A 24,245-nucleotide genomic window follows, 5' to 3' on the forward strand; every position below is an offset into this window, starting at 1 on the left:
CGACTTAAGACACAGGGCCGGTTCCTGGCTTCAGGCGACGACTTCCTTTTCCCCTCTCCCGCGAAGAGCTGCCCATAGAAATCAATGCAGAAATTCCGATTTGTTACCATGATGGCTGCGACTGAGCACCAGCGCGCCCTGCCTCAAGCAAAAGGCGGCAGCAGAAATCAAGCTTTACTACCTGGGTGTGCAAAACGGTATTTATTTATTTAGGTTTTAAACATTTGAAAGTGCAGCGCTTCGCTATCCCCTCCAGCAAGTGGGATCACGCGCTGAGATAAAACGGGTTCGGGTTTTTGTTTTTTTTAATTCGCGCGCGGGCAGCGAGAGGAAAGGAACCGCTTGTACCACGTGACCGCGAGAGGCTTCTCTTCCCCTTCCCCCTCATGTAGATTTCCCTCCCCAATCTGCGCTGCCTCACGTGACCATCGCGTAGTTCTACGGTGGCCCGGCGAGTTCCGCTCGTTTCCTAGGAAACGGCGGTTGACGCCTGGCGCGGATAGGGCCGAGACGCTCTACGGACCCTCGTCGTCCCATGGAGAGTTCCGCTTCGGCAGGTGAAGTCCCGCGAGGGGATTTAGAAGCCAGCCGTCGCCTTCTCGGGCTGGGGAGGGGGGGGGGTGAGAAAGAAACGGACCACCTATGACGAGGCCTCTCAGCCCTGCCGGAGCGGGGAGGGGGCAGGTCCATGGTCGCTGCTGGGAGCTTGAAGAGGGAACAAGCAGATGCAAAAAGGTTAGAGCTGTCAACAGGTGTGGCGGATGCGAGGAGCCTTTGTCTCCCTGTGAATCAGGTGTAAAGCCCTCCCCCCCCCGCCCCCGCATTCCCTACTTCTAAGCGCGCTCCCTCGCTTGCCAGCGTTGGAAACAACATGCTGGGCACTTAAAATTGTCCTCTGCCTCATCAAGCAACGCGAATCCATATCGCTCATACCTCAAGCGGCCCAGATCCATCTATAGGTATACGCAAGTCTGCGTAAAGTTGGGCCACGCAGTTGAAACTGATCTCTCTGATTTTCACTAGGGCTAATTACGTTCAGTACGACAGGTGGGTTCAGGCTGGCAGCTCAGGATAAGGTGGCAGTCCCATGCATGCTTTCCTGGGAGTAAGCACCATTGCACTCAAAGGGCTGAGTTAAAACAGGTATAGGATTATAATGTAAACTTTCCTTAGACACTCTGTTAAATTTATTTGATGATAAATGCAGATAAATTTAGGCACTGCAGGTGAAGGAATAGGATTTTTAGTTTTTTCAAAAGACTGAAATATTTTATTTCTTTCCGTACTTACCGTAGTTGTAAAGCAATACAATATTATTTCTTGTGCCTTTTTTATTTAAAAAAAGCAGATTAGATTATGTGTCATGAGAGGTGGCATTTGTAATCTTCTTACCGTGTTTTCTGAGACTTTTTCCATGTGCTTACATAACAATACCTTATTTAACTGAATTCTCTGCAGTCATTCCTGTTTTATATTGTACTACCATGTAGGTTTCAGAAGAACAATGAGCAAGATGTGGGAAATGTGCTTTGTGATAAACTTCCCAAATTGGGATTTGTTTTTGATATTTTGTGTCAGCACTTGATACATCTGGAGAGCTTTAAAATGTCCTATTAGAGACCAATCAAGACACTTCTCGTTTACTTTATATATATATAGTACATATTCCTGGATCATGAATTACTTGAGGAAGGTTTAAAGGCCTGTTGTTCACCCATATTGGCTCAGGAAGGGATTTTCTTTTAGAGGTAAGTTTGCTTGTATTCATAGTGACAATTGCTTTATTTACATTTTGGGAAGTGTTTCTAATATTTAGTTATCTGAACAAAAATATTTGAGATCTTTGACTAGAACATAGCTAAGGAGATATCCAAGTTGCACAACATAGCAAAACTTGGTACATCTAACTATTTCAATCTCAGGATCTTTCTCTTGTGTTAGTTGAATGGAGTGAGTGGCTTATTGGAAATAATTGTTTTGTTTGCTTACTTATTTATATGGAGCCATCAGCATTCAATGTGTTTTATAGAGTAATGTAACAAAATACGGGTTTTGACTTACAAGATAAGAATTCATTTTAATAGAATTACATACCCTCCAACATTTCTCCAATGAACATTTCTCCAATGAACGTCCCATTCCATAATGATAATTTTACTAGATAGATAATTTATTACGGTTGGAGACCAGCTTATAAAACACACTTGTGGGGTACAATCCCAGAAGGAAAACAAACATTTAAAACAATGTACAACAATAAATTTAAAATTTATAAATGCAATAAGTGTATAGTATAGACACTTAAAACTTTAAGATAAGCTACCACAGAGAGATAACAATAATTTTACTATTTATACCACACACATCTTACTGGGTTGCCCCAGCCACTCTGGGCAGCTTCCAACATACATAAAAACATAATAAAACATTAAGCATTTTTTTTAAAAAAACTTCCCTATACAGGATTGCCTTCAGATTGCGGGGGGGGGGGGGTCAGATAATTCCTTACCCTCCACCATTTCTCCAGTGAAAATAGAGACATCCTAAGAAAAAGCGGGACATTCCAGGATCAAATCAAAAACTGGGACGGCTTCTCTAAGTCAGGGATATCCTGGTAAATAGGGACACTTGGAGGATCTGGAATTAACTCATGGAACACATGGCTTTCAGTCTCTCTTGTGAGAAATGACAAAATTCCAGCAAGCTTACAATCTTCCACGGATAGAACCTTATGTAAGAAGAGATTTCATTTTAAGACTCTGGTATTTACATAAGAGTGTAGAAGTACATGACTTTCGGAGCATGACTTTAAAGAGCATTAGAGTTTTGTTGGGTCAGACCAAGGGCCTATCTACTCCAGCATGAATGGTTTGTTAAAGATTGTCAAACACGTATGCTAAGAGCAGATTGGAGGGTTGTACATTAAATTCAAATACTTGGCAGCAATAATTTAATTTGTGCTTTATTCTGTTTTTGTTGTTCATGCCTTTTCTTTTCTTTTCTTTTCTACTTAGTAATTTCAGGGATTTGCAAGTTTAAACACAGTTGCTGATTATGGCTTACCGGTTTTCAAAAGAAGACCTAGATGAACAGTTTGAACAGTTTTTGAAAGAGGTATTGCTATACTTTTTTTTTCTTTACTGTATTCTTTCAGAGACATACCTGCAGTTTAGCTAAACTTATTAACATCTATGATTGGCTTACAGGAGATGAATTCCGATTTATGGAATTTATGGAATTAACTTTTGGAAGACAGAGCTTTCATTTTCTTTTATGAGAAATGGCAAAATATACATCTCTCTTTAGCTTGTTCCTAATTTTTACAGAGCTTGGTGTAAACAAACAGATCATGTTCTTTATTAGTGCGTTTGACTGTTAAGTATTTCCTATAAATGAAAGGTTCTGTAGCTATTCACTGTGAGATCAGTGACAGTGGATGATCCATCAGTGAGACTCTTTCTCTTGGTTATCATTCTTTATTGGATGCCATAGCAGGGATCCTGTTGCTTCCTTTGTAATGACAGGAGAAGCAACTACAATGTGCACATCATAACCATTGCCATATATATGTTAGGGTAATGTAAGTTCAGCAGTTAATGCACATAGCAACCAGCCATTTTGCACATTCACCAGGCCTCATTGAGAATGTGCACATAATTTGTTCAGTGTTTTGCACTCTGGATTGAACAATGGAATGGATTCAACTAACTCGTCCTGCTAGTGAAAGCCTGATAAAGGACTTGCGCTAGTGTAATGGAACTTCCCTGCCCAGCCCCCAAATCAGCTCTGCAGAGAACTCCAGAACAGTGCACAGCAGGAGGAGAGGAGAAATTGTTTCATCAGACAAGCAGAAATGCTTTCACAGTTGGAATGTTTGTAACAGCATGATGTTGAACTCCTCCTTTTATATGTAGGGCAGTAGTCAATGCTAGTCCTACTCAGAGTAGACCTATTGAAGTTAATGGACACGACTAACTTAAGTTCATTAATTTTTAGTGGGTCTGCTCTAAGTAGGACTTGGTTGACTACAACAGGCCTTGGACACTGTGCATATCTCAACTGCATTTTGTACATTCTCTGGAATCTTGAGGAATGTGTTTATCTGTATTTTAGTACTGCCTCCCATGCTGCTATTAAGCATAGTCCTATATGGCATGTCTACAAGCACATTGTGTGTGTGTGTGTGTGTGTGTGTGTGTGTGTAAGTGTAACCACACACTTGTAACCCACACATTGTGTGGACACTCAGGGTTGTATCCAACTCACGATAGACCCACTGAAATAAAGTTAGTCATGTCCATTAATTTCAGTGTGTCTACTCTATTACTTAGTTGGATGCAACTCTTATCTTTTGCAAAATGCTTCGTGGTGCATGCCATTAATGAGGCAACCTGATTTAATTACACTGTATGCTAGTTTTTCAATGCTACTATCATGCTACATTTGGCTTTCCAATAAGAACCATTGTTATTTAGATCCAAATCTCACCGCTATCTAACTGCTTTGTATAGTTCATGATTTTGCACGGACATACAGAGGGGGTTTTTTTGTCTATCAAACCGGGGCTTGGACGGTACAGCTAAAAAGGCCTGGATAATTCCTTTCTTTTTTCAGTCTTTCTCATTATGGTCATGTTCATGCAATTTATATATCAGGGACCCGTAATGCCATTTTTTTTCTGTAAATGTTTTCTTTCCCAGCTGTTACTCTACTGTTTTTGAAGTTGACAAGATGGCTAGACATAGAAGGTTTCCAGATCTCTGTTGAAACATCTGGGGACATTTCAGTTTCTTCAGTTACAATGCTCTGAGGAGTATCGGCATCATCCTAGTTCCACTTGCTGAGCAGAGGATGCAGTTAGTCGCAAAAGAAATAGCAAGTGATAACAGAACTTGCATCAAGCACCTGTCAGTAGCTCCCAATGCAGTTGTTTTGTGGCTTCAGTGTTGCATTTGAACTTGTGCTCTGCCTTAAAAACAGAACTTAACTTTGACTTTGTTATTTATATGCTGTGCATTAAAATTATATTAAAAACATAAATCTGTTTTCTCTGGATAGTTTAATAGCTTGGAAAAGTAGAAATAAATGCTGTTATTTTGTCTTTGCCACTTAAGGACTGCTTCCTATGCTATGTTTCACTACTTGAAATATCTGGAAAAAGTCTGTACTATGTACATTACTGTGGGTTGATTCAGATGTAAGACCAAACAATGGTTTGTGCTTAGACTTTATTAAAAAATACACCTTTAAAATGTATTTAATTAAAATCATTTCTAAACTACATGATACTTTAAAAAAATTGTAAGCAGCTCACAAGCAGTACAGATCAACATAAAAGCAGTGAAACAATCTCATAATAAATAAAAGATAAAACAGAAGACCTGTAGTTCAGTGTTCAATCTTATGGATCAGGGAAAGCCTGCACAAACAGATACATCTTTACAAGACTTCTGAAGCAAATAATTAATGTTGTGTCACATACAGCAGAAGAAAAGACATTCTAAAGTGTAGGGAAAACCTTGGAAAATGATGATTTTTTTTGTCACCACCCTATGATATTCTGTAGTGTGCAGTGCCACAAGTAAAAAATTTCCCCACATCATCTAAGTGATCTTAGAAGTCTGCAAGCAATCCTTTGGGTAATTGTTGTGTTCTGCACATGGTTGTACAGAAAGTCCTTGGCATATGTCTGCAGGTTCTGCTACAAGTACATAAGCGTCTTACTTTCCCTTCCCAGGAATGACAGTGATGAGAAATACTGGGGAGTAGTCAGAGATTAATTTGTCAGCTAAAACAGAAAAAGAGAGGCTAGAAAGAAACCGCACAAATATCACACTTTACCATAGAATATCAGTACTCTGATCCTCCGGTAAATTACCATGGAATTGATCATCAATATTAGTTAAGACCCACTGAATTGCTGCCATATGCTCAACTCTCTTTGAGATCAGTGGGTCTCAAAAAAGCTTAACTTTGAACAGGTCTCATGTCCTATTTTATGGAGACCCAAGAAAATAAACCGTAACAGCACAAGTGATTCTTGTTTCTGATTCAGTCCCTTTCAGATGATTCACTTGGAAATGAGCCAAAGAAAAAATCCAGCATTCATGACACTGTTGGGCAGGCCACAAATAAAGAACTGAAGAAGAATCCTGTGCCGTGGTGGATATCCGAGGATGATTCCGATAATGGTAATGAATTCTGTCTGGATTCTGTGTAATGTTTTTATTACTTGTGACCACAAGATGGCAATCAAGGCCTTTTGTGATCATAGTTTTTATGATTATTTTTTTACAAATAGAATTATTGAGGTTCCTGTGTTAGATAAAGTAATTTTCAGTTTTAAAGATGCTGTTCTTAAAATACAGACTACTCAAGCAAGCCATTGTGGAACCTGTGTATCAAAGTAGGTGAGCGTTGCAGCCTCTGCAGGCAAAACAGTTTCTCTGAATACTGTTTGATTTTACTTATGCAAAGTTCTTGTACAAACATCTTGTTTTAAGAAAACGACTGTTCTGCATATTGAGCGCTTCTTTCCAGGTCACATACTGGTTCCAGAAGCACAAAATAGGCTGGCTCATATTTAGTTGTGAATCAGTTTCTCCCTTATACTTACTCAAGTGTAGTAGTGCCTGAGGAGTGAATTCACATTCTTTTGGGCCTCATATTTGGTGAAGGATTTGCAAGGTCACCCGAAGACAAAAGTGTTGCATGGAGAGTGCAGTCAGGAATGTATGGCAGCTGATTGAGATAGTGTACTTTGATTCCTTTGGTCTTCAGCCAAGGTTGCATTGGCTAGCGGTGGCTGTTTCCAGTCATGGACTTCTATACTTGGCATGCTAAGACATTGATGCTGTCTCAAAGGTGCTTGCCCCTGCCGTTTATTAAATCCTTTTTCGGACTTAACTTGCTTGTTTGCTTTTTGATAACCTCCCCACCCCCACCACCCCCCAAAAAAAAATTGGCATGATGTCTTCCTTGGCTTTCTACACATGTTGTTTTTCTCTCATTTCCCAAGTTTCTAAGACAAACAGATTTATCAAACAAGAAAATGAGAAGAAACTCATTGGGGCAAAAGATGAAATGATTGAAGATAGTGAAAACAAATCACCACTTTCAAATAACCAGTCTGGTACTAGATTTAGTTACCCCTTTTTAGAGATCAGCTTTGCAATAGTTGTGCTATATTGCAAGCCAAAATCAATTATTTCCCAGAAATAATGGTTTTCCTTTGTTTGATACCAGTTCTGATCAAACAAATATTGGCTTTAATTATGTGTGCTATCACCAACAATATTTGGTGAACGCAACTTTGACTTGGGTAAAAAACCTCATGCTTTTTTAGGCAGCATACAAAAGTATGTAAATATGGTATGAACTGTGTAATCGTGAGCTATGTGTAGAGATGATGCATGGTGCAGTGCTCAGCCAGGGATTAGGATTGCACAAATTCAATCTGAATATTAGACCAGTTATTATAATCACATCCTTTATTCATTTTTACTGTTAAGTTTCATTGCAAACAGTGCTTGAGCAAACTAGTTTTGTTTTTTACACTGAGCATTCTGACTCCATGAACACGTGCAATATTTCTTGTAAAGCATTAAATAGATAGTTTGGTGTATACTTCAAGGAAGCGTAATTTAGCCAAAGAACTGCGTAGTGTTGTTTTAGAGGAGTTGTCTAATTGTGGTGCACTTCTAGCTGCAGTGTGAAAATAGCTAGATATTGAGTCATTTTTTTTCAGCTTGGTAACAAAATTTACCCTTCTTTTTTGGTCTCTAACCCATTACCTGTACACTTGTGACTGTTTGTGTGTAGTTAAAGTAGTTGCTCCTAAACCCTTTTCAAGTGCATCCCACAGCAAGGCATTGGCTAAGTACAAAACACTGGAAAAATCCCTTAAGGCAAAGAAAAGTGTGTGTTCTAACAAAGAAGAAATCTCTGCTAACAACCACCATGACCATACTAAGGGTAACAAGCCTAAACTGGTTTTTCAGTATGATTTTTAAAATTATTGTTTAAAAGAACTATTCACACATACAGCCTTTTCACTGAATGTAGTCTGTTCTTTTTTACAGCTATAAATTGTTGTCTGTTTTTAACTTTTTTATATGACTTTTATTGCATGTTTTATGTATTATTAATGTAAGCTGCTTTGATGTTTTTCTTTTTAAAGTAGAGCAGAATATAAATATTTTTTATTAATCAATCAATATACCACTGAATGGGCTTCATTAAGTAAGCAGGGCTCTGTTTCCTGGCCTATGTTTGAATTTAGTTACTCATTTTGCAACTTATGAAATATCCTAGGGTTTTTTTATAAAAAATCTTTCAATGATTTATTAATAGAACTTTGAACCTAGTTATCAGCTATAACGTAGGAGCCAGTGGTGTAGGAGTTAACGTGAGTGAATGTCCATTATTTTTAGAAATAATCTAGAAAATGAAGTTGCGCTTTGTGAAATAGAGTTGTGAAAGCAAAAATCCATAGTTGGAATCGAGAGAGCCCTGTGCACTGGCAGAATGGGCTTCCATGTGGGCCTTGGGGACGTATTGATTATCTCTTCCAGTTGCAGCCCTCAAGAAGCTTTTAGACAGTCCGTAAACTGTACGGACCAATGAAGGGATTTTTGACACCTTAGTAATACAGTGCACTTTTATTTCTCCTCCAAAATAAAGATTGCTTTCTCCCACATGCACCTCCCCAAATCTTGAGATCCTCTTCAGAGACGCTGCTTACTAGGGAGGGGACTTTTCAGTAGTTGAGCTGCAGCTATGTGACCACCTCCCTGGTGAGACTCGCCTTGCACTTTGTTTTTGATTATTTCTGTGCCTGATAACACCTTTTTGATTTTTTTCAGACCTGAAAAAAATGTGTGATTTTTCACAATTGTAAACCACTGTTTACATGTTGTGCATTGTTTAGCCTTACAGTGAAACCGGTTTTATCTCTATCCCTGCTGACGTGTTGTTTTTAAAGCTATAATTTGTTTTTTATTGTATCTATTTTATGTTTGCAAGGCATCCAAAGATCGGTGTTGTGGGACAACCTATATAAATTCCAAAAATAAAACTGTGTTCCAGCATGGATTTTTATGTCAGACTTTTCTTCCCCCCTCCTCCTTTTGTTTTAAGGAATACGCAGCACAAGTAGTAGTTTTCTGAAGTCGCGAAGGCTTTCTCATGCTATCCTGGAAGTAGACGAAGATCATGCGGGAAGCAGTCGGCTCCAGCAGCCTAGTGGGGTTTCGGTTTCTTTAAGCAAAGATAGCCTGGAAACTAACGGTAAAACTCCTTCAGACCTCAAACTTCCCTCTCCGCTCATCTTTATTTGGCTGATTAAATAACTTAAATTATATGTGTGGTGTTGTGTGTTTTTAAACAGGTAGATATGTTGAATATGAACTGACTCCCTTAAAATATGATACTTATTTTTACACTGGCACTAAAACTTGGGAGATGCTGCAATCAATTGCTGTTGTATAGTGCTGTTCAGTCCTTTAGTGTTCTCTGAATTGCTCTCATTACAAATTACTTCAGTCCCTCAGTCTGTTCCAGCCATAGGAGCTCTGGTGCACATGTGCAGCTCTCCTACTCAGAACATCTTCTCTATTGGTTTCCATGAGGTTATACACAACTACACCAGAGTTTTGTGAGCACTCAGTGCCAGTTTCATAAACACTCAATAAATGTATAATGCTCATGAAACTCTGGTATTTTTAGAATAGGCTTGTTTAAGATCAAGTCACGCATTTTGGGGCATTGTCTTTGCATTTTCTTGATTTCTCACTTAAGGCAGCGCCTGAACATTACTAGACAATTTCCCCCTGCAATGACCTTCTTACAAAAATTGATATTAATTTACTGTACTTACTTATATTCCGGTGCTTTTAAATTTAGATTCAGTTGTGGCTTCAGGGCCTCATGAGATCTTTTTGGGAGCCGGATTGGATACTTTAGAAGAACAAGAGGAAAAAGAGAAGTTCTTTGCTGAGCTTGAGAAAGGAGCATCATCTACGATAGACTATTCTAGATTGAATAAGGAGCTGGATTCCAATGATTCTGAAGGATTAAGAGCATTTCTACGGTAAAGTTAAAATAAAAATGAATAGTTCTAGTAATATTCAGAACTCTAAACATTCCTGTGATATTTTCAGTAAGAGTTTCTTAAGCAGGGCATAATAATATCCAGTTTTTCTAATGATGAAACCTCAATTCTCTGCTTTGAACTGTACAAATTAAATCTTCATCTTATGGCTCACTGTATTCAAGATTCTGATTGAATTTGTGGCTAACCTGTAAGCCTCCAGCTGTTGCTGGACTCCAGCTCCCATCTGCCCCAGTCAATGTGGCCAGTACTTGGGGTTGATGGGAGTTGTAGTACAACAACATCTGAAGGACCACAGGTTCCTCATCCCTGTTTTTAAACGTGACTTAATTGTGAGTGTATTCCTCGCCTTCTCTTATGACTCCCCCCGTAGATTCTGCACACAGGGGATGGCTTGTAATGTCACGTGGACCCAGATAATGTTTTTTTTTTTTGTTTCAAACAAGCAGTAAGTCAATAATAATAATAATAATACTATAGCCTGTTTGTGCTGCACATTGAAGCAGGAAGGCTGGAAGGCACATTTGCTATTAAGCCAATGTTTAAAACAGACCATGACTTAGTGTCGAGAGTTCTGTACTACTTGCAAAGTTGTCTATTTTGCATAGTTTAGATTTTTTTTAATTTTTAGACCGATATGCTATTAACTACCAGAGCAGCAGAGCAGTCTGAACTATGAGCATGAAAACAAATTTGTTCTGTCTAATACTGCTGAGTGAGAGACCTTTTTCTAGAAGTAATACTGTCATATTTTGCAGAAATCACTCTGAAGCCAAACAGGTAGAACAAGGCAATGAAGATGAACAAAGGAACCATGAAAAATCTGGTAACTGTAATTCAGTGTTTTATTATCATTTGCTTTATAGACAGAATTTTATGGAAAATAATTTGACTTATGAAGTGAATGATCCATGTTGTTTAAAACTGAGTAATTCTAATAAATTCATGCAGGTCAGGTCACGATAGCCTAAAGTGGAGCACCCATATTCAGAGCCAATAAAGCTGTAGTTACCAGAGACAAATGAAAGCACATTGCTGTTCACCATGGGTAACAGAGTGCTGAAACAGATATATCGGGGTGGGGGGGACTTTCTCAGCCTGAGGGCCGCATTGTCTCATAAACAACTTTCTAGGGGCCTCATGGGTGGAGCCAGAGACAAAAGTGAGTGGAGCAACATACAGTGGTGCCTCGCAAGACGAAATTAATTCGTTCCGCAAGTTTTGTCGTCTTGCGAGTTTTTCGTCTTGCAAAGCACAGTTTCCCATAGGAATGCATTGAAAATCAATCAATGCGTTCCTAAGGAGACCGTCGGGGACAGAGGGGAAGCGCCTCGCGCCTTCTCCTCTGTCCCCGGACCTGTTTTAAAGCAAGGGGCAGCGGGGAGAAGATTGCTTCTCCCCGTTGCCTCCCCCGCAATCTCCGGGGACAGAGGGGAAGGCGCGCCTTCCCCTCTGTCCCCTCTTTTGAAGCAAGGGGCGAAGGGGAGAAGATCGCTTCTCCCCGTTGCTGCCCCTTGGTTCAAAAGGGGTCCGGGGAGAGAGGGGCAGGCCCGCGCGCCTTCCCCTCTGTCCCCTCTTTTGAAGCAAGGGGCGAAGGGGAGAAGATCGCTTCTCCCCGTTGCTGCCCCTTGGTTCAAAAGGGGTCCGGGGAGAGAGGGGCAGGCCCGCGCGCCTTCCCCTCTGTCCCCTCTTTTGAAGCAAGGGGCGGAGGGGAGAAGATCGCTTCTCCCCGTTGCTGCCCCTTGCTTCAAAAGGGGTCCGGGGAGAAAGGGGAAGACGCGCGTGCTTTCCCCTCTGTCCCCTCTTTTGAAGCAAGGGGCGGAGGGGAGAAGATCGCTTCTCCCCGTTGCTGCCCCTTGCTTCAAAAGGGGTCCGGGGAGAAAGGGGAAGACGCGCGTGCTTTCCCCTCTGTCCCCTCTTTTGAAGCAAGGGGCGGAGGGGAGAAGACCGCTTCTCCCCGTTGCTGCCCCTTGCTTCAAAAGGGGTCCGGGGAGAAAGGGGAAGACGCGCGTGCTTTCCCCTCTGTCCCCTCTTTTGAAGCAAGGGGCGGAGGGGAGAAGATCGCTTCTCCCCGTTGCTGCCCCTTGCTTCAAAAGGGGTCCGGGGAGAAAGGGGAAGACGCGCGTGCTTTCCCCTCTGTCCCCTCTTTTGAAGCAAGGGGCGGAGGGGAGAAGATCGCTTCTCCCCGTTGCTGCCCCTTGCTTCAAAAGGGGTCCGGGGAGAAAGGGGAAGACGCGCGTGCTTTCCCCTCTGTCCCCTCTTTTGAAGCAAGGGGCGGAGGGGAGAAGATCGCTCCTCCGCGTTGCCGCCCCTTGCTTCAAAAGATGTCCGGGGACAGCGGGGAAGATGCCAGCATTTTTAAAAACCTCGGGACAGCGGGGGACTTCTCTGCTGTCCGGGGCGATTTTAAAATGCTGGCGGGCGGCAGCGCTGCCGCCCGCCAGCATTTTAAAATCGCCCCAGACAGCGGAGAAGTCCTCCGCTGTCCCGGGGTTTTAAAAAAACCTCTCCGCCCCCCCCCCAGGCTTCGGAGCAGCCTTCCAAAGCCTGGCGGCGGGAGGAGGTCTCTCCGCCCCCCCCCCACAGGCTTCGGAGGAGGTCCGAGGACAGTGGGGAAGACGTGCTGCGCTTCCCAGCTGTCCCGGAGATTTCCCTATGGGCTTTCGTCTTGCGAAGGAAGCCCATAGGGAAATTCGTTTTGCGAAGCGTCTCCAAAACGGAAAACCCTTTCGTCTAGCGGGTTTTCCGTCTTGCGAGGCGTTCGTCTTGCGGGGCACCACTGTACATGACTCTTACCCTTGAGCCATAGGATACATTCCTGTGACTCAGAAGTTCTATACACACACCTCTCTTAATCCAGATAAGCAAAAGGCATTATCACAGTCCAAGGATACACTCCAGTCATGCAAAAGCATTCAAGGAGAGGATGGAGCAGAACTGGTGAGGGGTGGGGTCTGGGAAGAACAGGGTGTGGCCTGGAGAGGGGCATGGCCTACAGAAAAAAAATCCAAGGTCTAGTCAGAAGGACCTAGAAGGTCTCTCTCTTCCAACCCAAGATGAAAGTTTTAGTCTGATCAAAGAAGGTTGTTCTTATGATCTAGCAGTACATGTGGGAAATATTACAGAACTGGTGGATGCTGAAGAACATTTTTCAATGCTTAATGCAGAATATCAGGGTTTGTTTTTTTTGCAGAGCACAGTGTGCACTTTGGAAGGGACTCTATTCCAAATGATGAGGGTTTAAGTATTGGGTTTTTTCATGCCATCCAGGTTCTTTCTGCTAGAAGGAGGGTCAAGAGATTATCCCTACCCCCAGAACCTTTGTCTAATACTTGAATTTGTGCAGTTCACAGTCTGCTGAAGGAGGGAGCTGAGCTGCTTACTCATGAATAAATCTGCTAATAAAAGGGTTCCAGTCTGTTTCTTGTATCCATCTCTTCCTGGCTGTTTGATCTGATCCAAGGAAGAGCTATATAGAGATGTAGGGGGATGGCTTGTCCTATTTTCTTACAAGGAATTAACAGTATGCCTTGTGTCATACACATTCCAGGTGATTATAGTGAAGATTTTGAAGAAGGTTCAGAATCTAATGAAGAGAATAAAGCTGAGCAACTTCTTGTGACAGAAGCTAAAGTAAGCATTTTGGAAAAGCCAGAACCATTTCATGTTTTGAACATTACTTATAAGTCAGCCCTGTGATTTTAGTGTCGCTTATACCCAACGAAGAACTTACCAGACATCTACAGTGCGATCCTATTCAGACACACTAAAGGCCCATTAGGTTCTTTGGTAGTAGGGTAGCAGATGATGCTGATGATGATGTTGCTGCTGATGATGATGCATCCAGTCCGGACGTAATGGATACTATTTAGTTGATAGGCTTGCTATTTAGGGTAGGGGTGGACTCTGTAATATTTAATATCTGGCCATTCAGTCCCATTTGTAACTCTCAGCGTGCTTTTACAGTCCAGGAATAAAACAAAGGACAATAATCAATGTGACAAAGATCAATGTAATCTGAAAACTGCAGCAGACTTGGGGGGGGGGGGGCTGGATAAGTAGCAGTACTGATGCAGAAAAGGATTAGGAGATAAAAGGCATGTTACCAAAAAGACATTAACAGTGCCCAGGCATCACTCTCAGTCACAAAATAGAAAAGAAAAAGGTTTGTGAATTGCAGGATATGGATGTGATAGGAAGAGAGATGGAAATCCATTTGTACATATGTGCCTTATTATTATTTTAATAAAGGCAGGATGAGTGTCCCTGCACTGTAGTTGTATAGCAGTGATATGCTCACCATCTAAAGCATTCAAGATAATAAAAATATGTATATTTCACATCATGCATATTCATATATATTCTCTAACTTTTTAGGAAGAAAAGACTGGCATGCTGGCTGAAGGTACAAAAAATTTACAAGATGTGGAAACTTAAAATACGGCACATGGCTTGAATGTTTGATTGGCTTTGCTGTACCCAATTTTGGGTGAAAAGAGTTAGAAATTATCCATACTTTTTAAATGGACCTTTGTGCTGGCGACATTTGCTTTAGAGATGCTTTGCAGATATCTGTAGAAGTAAATGATATTCCTTTTATTCCAAATTGATGCCTACTATTGGCTTCCTTTTGGAATCAGGGTTAGCTCTAGAACTGAGTATCTCCTTCCATTTGTAAAAGGGACTGAGATCCAGTAGAAGGAGGGAGAAGTCAAATGTTCACCAATCTCCCTCTCCCATTATTCTAGAGGCTCATCCAAATCTCTGGAGGACCTTTTAAGGGAGTATAGGGTTCTGCCGCTTAGAGTTTTTCTTACAGTCATTTATTGTTAGATAAACTAAAGTAAACACACGGGCAAGGAGGAATAAACAAAAATCATCTCCTCCCTTAATGTAGTAACAGTGGAGTCATCAGTATTTATTGCTATTAATCCCCATTTTTATCTGAGAGGACATGATCAAGGTCAGAAATCTAATTACTAGTAACTGAAACCAGCATAGAGCGTTGTTCTTGAGTTTTGAGAATCATTTTGAGAAGTAGTTCAGATGTGTAAATTGTGTTTATGCTGGATAATCTAAACCAGCCTTCTGCAACGTGATGCCTCCTGTACTATTTATTGGACCTTAGCTCCTGTCAGCTCCAGCTAGTATGGTCAATGGTCAGGAGTGATCCAGAATAACAGGAGGGTGCCAAGTTGGCTTTAACAATAATTTTATAAGCCAAACAATCCCAGTAAAATAATTAATATATATTTGTATTAAGTTGTATATATTTATATTTTATTGCAGTTCATGGTCAGGTAAACTTCCTTGCACTGCTATCTTTCTGACCTGTCTTACTATGAGAAATGTGGCACCCAACTGCATACATTTTTACACAGAAGCAATTCCCACCGAGTTCATTGTGACTTTCTTCCAAAAAAGGGTGCCTAATTGCACCTTTAGCTATGAAATTTATCCCATGCTTTGGGGGAAACAAGCTAAATCTGGTAAGGGCTTGAAGCAATTGCCCAGTGGTGAAGAGCCATAGTTGGAGTATGTACTTCAAAAATCCTTTATAGTGAATTGTTTACTATTAAAAACTGTGTTATCCATTTCCCCCTTCCACCCTGTTTATCACGAATGCCTTCTCCACTTTTGAAACATCTTCTGGCCTGGGGCCCTAGCCTCACTTATTCATCAAGCAAAGCGATCCAAGCCCCCAGTGCACCATGTGGGAAGGGGACGGAGGTGTCCCTCCACCCAGCCTGGCTGCCAAGCCTCCACTGGCAGGGGAGCCCCACCTGCAGCCCAATGCACCCACCCAAATAGCAGGTGGGCAGAAGCTACCATTGGTAGCAGCCCTCAGAAATCCACCAAAATGAGGTGTTTCAGGGATAAGGAAGGGATGGAGGGGATATGCTGGGTCTTGGTGGCACAACAAAGAGGCTCCCCCACCCATCTTTTGCCTGAGCTAGCACAAGGGACAGAGCTTTGGATGCGGCCAAGCCACTCTGGCAAGCCCTGTTGCTCCCAGCCATGTGCTTTTTAGAAGCTGCTAGGGACATCTGAGATTGCTGGGGTGGCTACTTTAAAAAGTTGTACTGAAATGGCAGAAGAGCAAAGGTTAGAGTCTGTAACCCTCATATTGTCTGGTATGGTAGATACAATTGTGTTGCACGTCAGTGTTCTCTGTTTTCTCTTTAGTTGTCCTTCTCGATTCCCAAGACTCGACCCTGGAGATGCAAAAGATCGGTGAGCAGCAGGATGCAGCTGTGACAGAACACCTTCTACCTCAAGGAACCGCTGCCGATGAAATGAATGGAACAGGTAAACCCTCTTTATTATTGACTACTTCTTTCCACATCTGTTCGCCATGCTTAAAACAGAAGTAAGGCAAGAGCAGTCTGTCTTGGTCAGTTCTAGCTCTCTCTGCTTCACAATTACCCTTTGATTATGTAAACATTTAGAGCCTTATTCAGCCAAAGCTAAGCTCTTTGAAGTCATATTGATTTCAACAGGAAGGAATCAAGCATTTCAAACTGAAGAGACTTAGAAGTGCATAACTATAACTATGTCTTCATTGCTTAATGTTTTCTCAAGGTAAAAGAGTATGTAGGCAATTCCTAAGTTTTGGAAATCTAGTTCTGAATTGAAGAAGAGAAAGAGAAATAAACATTTAGGAGTGATTTGCTTTGTTTTTTTCTTACTAGTTACTGAGCTTAATGGCTAAGGATGTAATTTATATTTTTGTCACTGGTGGCAACCAGTATTTAATTATTGTGAATTTCAGCCTAACACTGCAATCCTGAACTTGTTTCCTTGGAAGTCGGTCCTACTGAATTCTTGGGGACGTGTGCATAGGATTGTAACCTAATGCTGCAATCCCTTATCCATTACTAGGGAATAAGCCTCACTGAGCTCAGTAGAACGTGTTTCTCAGTGGACACGATTGTACTGTTAGTATCTTAGGTAATCGTTGCTATTGCTTTATTGACATTTCAGCTCACTTCATCTTGGCTGACTTTTTTACCTCTCCCTCCTCAGGTATTTCTGGTGCACAAACGAATAGTGACATTGAAGCTTTGCATCAGGCCTACTGCCATATTGAGCAGTCTTTAGGAGATTCTGATGAGCAAAGAATTCATGGTGGTAAAATAGAAGACAACTTGGCTAAAGATGTTTCACCAAACACAGAAGGCTTTCCCAAAAATACCTCCACTACTGATTCTGGTAAATATTGAAAATTCCCAATACAACTTTATTTAGGCATATGCACATAAAAGATTCCTGATTTATTATTGCTTCCAGCACAAGCTTATACCAACACTGGTGGCTTGGGGATGGAGTCCTTAATTCTCTTGGAATCATGTTATTTTACCTTTCCTCTCGAGACACTATTTTCCCATCTCCAGCACTCAATCCTTCTGTTTAGTAGGCTGCAGTTGCACTAGCACCAAACCACAGTTTAGTTAAAAGATTGGCTACACACTGTTGCAAAGGTAAGCATAATTGTTAATGCAGTCTGTATTCTAGTGTACTCATGGCTTCAAAAGCACTTTCTGAGCCAGACTGAGGGGCAAAGTCCTTTTTTTAAAAAATCTTCCTTTTAATTCCATGATGACTCATCCTTCTGTCTGCTGCATCAGAACCCGCACTTGCCTAGATGTTGATGAGGTCTTCCTCAGCATTGAGGATAGTGTTTTGGTTTCCAAGGAGATCCTTCATGGCTCATTCTTTTGTTCACAATAGCTTCTTTCCCTTTATTTATTGATAATATTTATGACCTACCCTTCAACATAAGGTCCCAGAGCAGGTTGTAGCAAGATAATATACAGTTATAAAAACAAGTAAATCCATTACAGTCATAAAAGCACATAAAAATGTTCCAAATGGAACAAATTCAGCAAAAGAAGTGCGCAACATAAAACAATATCTTAATGGTCTCAAAGGCCAAGATAAAGAGGAGCATTTTCCACATACAGTCTTCATAAGTGACTGTTAGCCCCATTGACCCTCAACAGCTTGCTGTGGAAGCTGCCACCCAGTGAATTATTATTCATCTGTGTCTTTGCTACCTGCTGAGATACTAGCACAGCATGGAAGTAAATTCTGAAGCACTGACAATTTAGTTGCTCATTTTTAGAGTGGTAGGTCCTTAATCAGATACTGTTTGAGTGTGTTCATTTAGTAATGTGAAAGTTGACCCAGGAGTCACACAAACTGTTCATTCACTAAAAAAGATTGCATATACAGGAGACCTGACCAAAATGTAAGACCGTTACTAAACACATACATAAAAGTGAAGATTAATTGGTTTGTAAATAGTCTGGGGAGGTTATGAATTATATCTCAAAAGGATTGCTACTGTTACAGAAAGGAATGTTATGCCATAGACAGGAGAGATCACACTACATATAACAGGAGACTACCTATAGCCAAGGACATACTGGATGTGCTCATGCATGTACATGAACACAGAATCAGTGGGTGAGTTTCATTTGAAAGTATTTCATTACTGTTTGTTGATCTAGAATGTTGTCGTTTCATCTACTTAGATCTCCCCACCATAGAAGAACTGATGAAACCTATCAGAGCAGATTCAGATTTTACCAGGGACCCTGCAAGGTATTCATTCTAGAAAATACACAGTTTATGCCAATTAATGTCCTTTCTTTCTGTCTTGTTCTTTGCCCCCTCCTCCTTCTTCAACCTCTGTCCAAAGGATTTGGGAGTTTGTCTTAGCTTGCGGTTTGTGCTTTGCAGTTGAGACAGATCAGTCCTTAAAACCTAATCCTGAGATTAAGTCCCATACTGCCAGTACTCACTTAATACAGTTATTGGCTTAACTTTGAAGCTGGCATGCTGTTGTGCACCTGAAATAGATTCTAATGGTCCAGTCCTGCAGAATGCTAAACTAAGAGAACAGGTTCTGTGACTGGGCACAGTTTCCAGCATAAGTGAACAGCTCTTCTCTTTGCACCAGCTGTAGGAGCCAACCCTAGTCTTTTCTAACATAGAAAGCTGCTTTATATTAAGTCAGGCCATTGGTCAATCTACCTCAGTATTGTCTACATTGGCTGCCTCTGTCAAGGGTTTCAGGCAGGTACATTCCCAGCCCTGCCTGCAAATGCTGTTAAAGAAAACTGGGAATATCAAGCTGTGTCTTTTCCACTCAGCCTCATATAAGGTGCTGCTTTTTAGCTCCTGCAGCACCCACGGTTTCTTCCATGACTGCTTAAAGCCCGTCCTGCAGGATCAGGCCATATGTCTTAATGTATCCCGTTAACAGTCACGTAACAATAATGTGTAAACTAAAACCTAATGCATATAATCTTTGGATTGTGCTTTCTTCACTTTTTTTCTGTAGCCCTGTGAAAGCAACACACAACGGCACTGATGAATTAATGAGCCATTTAATACTGGAAGAGCAGCAGAATGCTACTGCTCAGGAAAAGCAAAACATTGGCTGTTCATTGGAGCAGCATAGTGGACAAGAGAATGTTTTTGTTCAAGCTGTTGCAAAGGAAGATAGTGAACTGATTCCTCATCAAAGGACTGGCAAGGACAAACGGATTGATAAACTTAAACATGATGTGTTGAGGCAAAATAGTCTCCCAAGTTCTTCAGTATTGCATCAAGACAAAAAGACTAACCAGGTAAACAGCATCTCAGTGTCTTAAAGAGATTTATGCAAGTATAAAGATCAGCTATGCACATAATATGTTTGTTTGTTTGTTTGTTTGTCTGTTTAATAAACAGATTGTACATAATATTCACTAGTTAGGCCCTTGGGTGCTACAAGGATTAATTGATTGATTATTTTTTCCTTAATATTTTTATCTCACTTTCCTTCACCAAGCACCAAAGATGGTTAACTACATTAGCCTCCCTAGAAAGAAGTCCAAGACACTGGGGTCAGCCAATAAAGATCTCTGTTGTTGAATCCCTGCTATTGTTCCCCATTTTTTCCCTCTAACCCAGGGGTAGGCAACCTAAGGCCTGTGGGCCGGATGCGGCCCAATCACCTTCTCAATCTGGCCCGCGGACGGTTCGGGAATCAACTTGTTTTTACATGAGTAGAATGTGTGCTTTTATTTAAAATGCATCTCTGGGTTATTTGTGGGGCATAGGAATTTGTTCATTATTTTTTTTTCAAAATATAGTCCGGCCCACCACATGGTCTGAGGGACGGTGGGCCTGCCCACGGCTGAAAAAGGTTGCTGACCCTTGCTCTAACTTTTTCACTGTTGCAGTTTCCTCCTTGACCTCTTCCTGCCTCACCTGTCTTGACACTCTTGGCTAATCTTCTCTGATTATGCAGCTTTGAAGACAGAAGCTGCCTTGTCTTCTGTGTCTGAAGCAGCTGAGGGCTAGGCAGCTGAATATCAAAGAAGTCTTAGTAGACCTTTAAAATATTATCAACAGACTTCTTTCCATCCCACTCTTACCCATGTTTACTCGGGTAAGCGAGATCAATTTCAGTGGGACTTACTTCCAGGCAAATTGTTTTAAGAATGCAGCCTTCACCTCTCTCAGTATAGCCCATCAGTAGTGGTGAGGCAGAGCCACTCTTCTGACAGCTGTGTCGCTGCACTACCTGGATAGAGCAGGGCAATGGAAGGTCAGGGCTGCTTAGGTGCACCAGCAGTAGTGCTGGATTGGCCAACAGAGCTCTGACCCCAGCCCCATCCAGGTAAGCTGCAGTGATGGCAGTGCTAGGAAGGCTGCTCTCCCCTGCCACAGAAGCTGGTACCTCCCCATGGGCACACAAATTTGTTTCCTGGTTATTCTCATTTTCCAGACTTTGGGAGCTAATAGGAAATTTTACACATGAGCTGAATAGCACAACACATTGAAATGTAATCTGGTATATATCATTGGTGTGGAACCTCTATTCCCTTGAGTCTCATTACACCTGCCAAGCCTCTGAGGTTTGCTCACCAGGTTGTTTTGGGCACACTATGCCCTACTTTGCCTGGCCTGATGACCAGGGAAAGTTCTAACTAGCTAACAGGAAGAAGTGTGCTCCCAATTCTTCCTTTGCATTCTGGCTTGAATTCAAGCAGATTCTTTCCTTGAAGTTGTGTCACCTGATGCCTGATGATTGACAGGGGAGCACCCTGTATAAGACTTGTTGTGTTAAGCTCATTGTAAACACTTGATTTTACATTCAAAGCCAAGCTGGTTGATTTAATAATATATAATGTTGTCTCCAGACTCGTCTGTCCAACACTTGGACTAAAGAAGGTCTAAATTTGGTGATGAACAAACAAGTAACATTCAGAAACACCAAAAATACAGCTGCTGTACATAGAAAGAAATCTCTAAGTGGACCCCATAGCTCTGTTAGGAGTTCTGGATATGGAAGATCCAGTTCTCCATTAAAGCACTTTTCCACAATTAATGAGAAGAAGACATTAAAGGAAAACGTCAAAAAGCCAGTTTTAAAAACAAAATCTCCTCCAAGACAAAAAGGTAATGGATTTTTAGTGTGTCTTTAATGCAGATATGTTTGGTTTAATGTAGGGGAAATGTCAAGTGTAGGATTCCTCAAGATTAAATGTTACTGCATACTGCTTCTTGCAAGATAATAATACTGTTGAAAAATGTGAAACATTTAGATACATTCAAACATAGGTTTTGACCTAAATGTTTTTGTCGGCAGATTTACCAGTGCTCAACATAGCAACGTGATTTGCACAAGACATTTCAACTTCTTTAAAGCAAGGTGTAGTTAGTTAACTGCACTTCCAGTTTGTCAACTATATTCAGCAAACTGTTTGAGACTGCAGAGTATCTTTGACCTCGAGTTCCCGAGGCAAAACCACTGTGGCCTGAGACTATTTGTAAGGCAGCAGATAAAGAGTTGGCCATGAAGGAGTCCCAAAGGGAAAACATCACCCTGTGTGTGCTCTTTTTCCTCAGCTTCTCATTACAAAGAGCTCCTGTGCATCTTCACTAAACTGCTTTTTGAAGATGGGATAGATTATCAAGTTTGATGATTCAGGGAAGCAAGTCAGAATTCAAAACAAAAAATTGAGGATGTATTTGTTAGTGTCCTTCGGTTTGGTGAACATGGTGCTCTGTTTAGGATACTCTGAAAAATATAGAACTTTCTCCTAATTTGTTTACAATCCAAATCTAGATGATGAGGAGGAGGAGTTGACAAAGTGAAGGGAGGCTGAGGCTGGGATAACAAGTTGTAAATGCATTCCTGTGCACACTTACCATGTGCTGAATCTGTATAGGATTTGGCTGCACAATATTAAGTGAAAGAATTTGTGCAAAATATGTGTTTTAGAGAAATATTTGATGTTCTACCCACCATGTCAGTGACTTGGAAAGAATTCTAGATATAAAAAGTAGCAGTGGTATTTGTTTAGAACAGGAGACCTTTGAGTAGGTAAGGTTGCTAGGAAGGAAATATTTTAGATGGTGATATGTTTACAATATAAAAGCACAGAAATAAGGTGAGGGGGTGAAGTTGTAAAATGACTTGTCAGACACAAGTGCCTTGTTTTAACATGCATGTTCCCTACAGGATTAATCCTTGTTTAAAGTGGATCCCCCCCCCCAAGAATTGTAAGAGAAGATTATATGTTATTTTAAATACTTAGGGGGTAATGGGATATACTATAAAGAATAATTGTGAACTGTGGAAAGTGGTTTGGAAGTATGGCAGCAGTATTTGGTTCTGTAATTTTAAAGCAGGAAGACAACAGCAGTGGGCAGCATTTAATGTCACATGAGTGCCCTCCACCTCCTCTGGAAGTTCCCCCAACACAGCAGAGAGGAGGAAAGGAAGGGGAAGTTATTTTATGGAAGCAGAAGTCTATTCTACTAGTGAACAGGCATCATGGAATTTCGCCCAGTAGTAGTATTCGCTTTTCCTCATGATCTGTTCAAAGAAATATTATGTCTCCATATAAATAGCTAGGGCTATTAAGATTACAGCGCCCACTATATTTTTTTTTCTCATCAAAGAAACATTTTCTGGAACTGTGACAATACAGACAGCAAACAATCCAGTTTCTACAAAGAGAAATTACTGTGCTACACCTGGACAATCATCTGCAAGCAGTCTTCAACAGCCAACTAAAGAAAGTGACTCTTGCCTACAGACACACAATGTAAGTCATTGCTCCTAAATTGATTTTTTTAAAGGGGACTTGCAAGGGAATAACAGTACTGCAGCAGATATAAACTTTTTGTAGAGTCCTAGGAATCCCTGCTGTCCTGGAGTGTCTCAGTATCACCCAGGTTGTCTACCCTCACAAATGTGAGAAGAGAATACATATGTAATTTGATGCACTTTTATCTGTTCTGATCTGTGGCCTGATTTACGCTGCACTTATAATGTAATTCCAAATCATTGCACAAAAAGTGTGTGCTGCATTAGAGATCCTGTTCAGGTTACAAAAGTGTGTTGCCTTCTCTTTGAATTTAATAGAGTAAGTGTCCACTGGAGGCAGGACAGCTGTCATTAAAAATTGCATTGGGTTGGATGCAGAGGTCCATAAATGAGAGTGTAGGAAGAGGCAACTTCTACCCCTGCTCATTCATGTAAGCCTTCACTGAATCATAGCCTCTTCTGTAAGCATAAGGCAGGGATAGGCAAACTCGGCCCTCCAGATATTTTGGGACTACAACTCCCATCATCTCTAGCTAACAGGACCAGTGGTCAGGGATGATGGGAATTGTAGTCCCAAAAACATCTGGAGGGCCGAGTTTGCCTACGCCTGGCATAAGGAGACCTTTTGATTTTCCATTTGTGGAAATACTAAATTAGACCCAAACCATAGTAAATGATATTTATTTCACTTCATCTCCAATGGTTCTCCATCTATTAATTTGATAACATCCATATCTATGCTACAGTACAGGGTGCTCCCAAACAACTGACTGAATTTTTAATGAATGAAGTTTTTTCTGCAATGCCAAAGCTACCTCACACTCGAAACGAGCTGACCTTGAAGCTGACATCTTGTTTCATGGAAAACTTACTTGCATTGTTGTTGTTTTTCCTCTCTCAATTTAAAATGCTAAAGGGTTCTCATAAAATTCAGTCTTTGAAAATTGAAACTTCCAATTTGTACTACAGAACTTAAAGAAAATGATCCATAAATCTTGGTTGTGTGATGAGCTGTCAGAA

At 41.1% G+C, this 24,245-nt stretch overlaps 1 protein-coding gene across 1 annotated transcript in view; it reads left to right on the plus strand.

Moving 5' to 3' along the window:
* The first annotated feature begins 422 nt into the window (after positions 1–422).
* Positions 423–24,245, plus strand: part of CEP162 (centrosomal protein 162) — a 36,619-nt gene continuing 12,796 nt past the window's right edge. The window contains exons 1-15 of the mRNA XM_082216967.1: positions 423–557; positions 1,660–1,748; positions 3,015–3,114; positions 6,056–6,191; positions 9,139–9,288; positions 9,904–10,090; positions 10,870–10,937; positions 13,662–13,744; positions 14,489–14,516; positions 16,298–16,420; positions 17,138–17,323; positions 18,649–18,718; positions 19,461–19,749; positions 21,310–21,568; positions 23,078–23,223. Of these exons, the coding sequence (XP_082073093.1) occupies positions 3,055–3,114; positions 6,056–6,191; positions 9,139–9,288; positions 9,904–10,090; positions 10,870–10,937; positions 13,662–13,744; positions 14,489–14,516; positions 16,298–16,420; positions 17,138–17,323; positions 18,649–18,718; positions 19,461–19,749; positions 21,310–21,568; positions 23,078–23,223 (1,785 nt within the window). The 5' untranslated portion in view covers positions 423–557; positions 1,660–1,748; positions 3,015–3,054. The remainder of the gene's footprint in view (positions 558–1,659; positions 1,749–3,014; positions 3,115–6,055; positions 6,192–9,138; positions 9,289–9,903; positions 10,091–10,869; positions 10,938–13,661; positions 13,745–14,488; positions 14,517–16,297; positions 16,421–17,137; positions 17,324–18,648; positions 18,719–19,460; positions 19,750–21,309; positions 21,569–23,077; positions 23,224–24,245) is intronic.

The sequence above is a fragment of the Podarcis vaucheri genome (genome assembly GCF_965113315.1).
Source record: "Podarcis vaucheri genome assembly, chromosome: 3".
In the NCBI taxonomy this organism is placed as follows: domain Eukaryota; kingdom Metazoa; phylum Chordata; class Lepidosauria; order Squamata; family Lacertidae; genus Podarcis; species Podarcis vaucheri.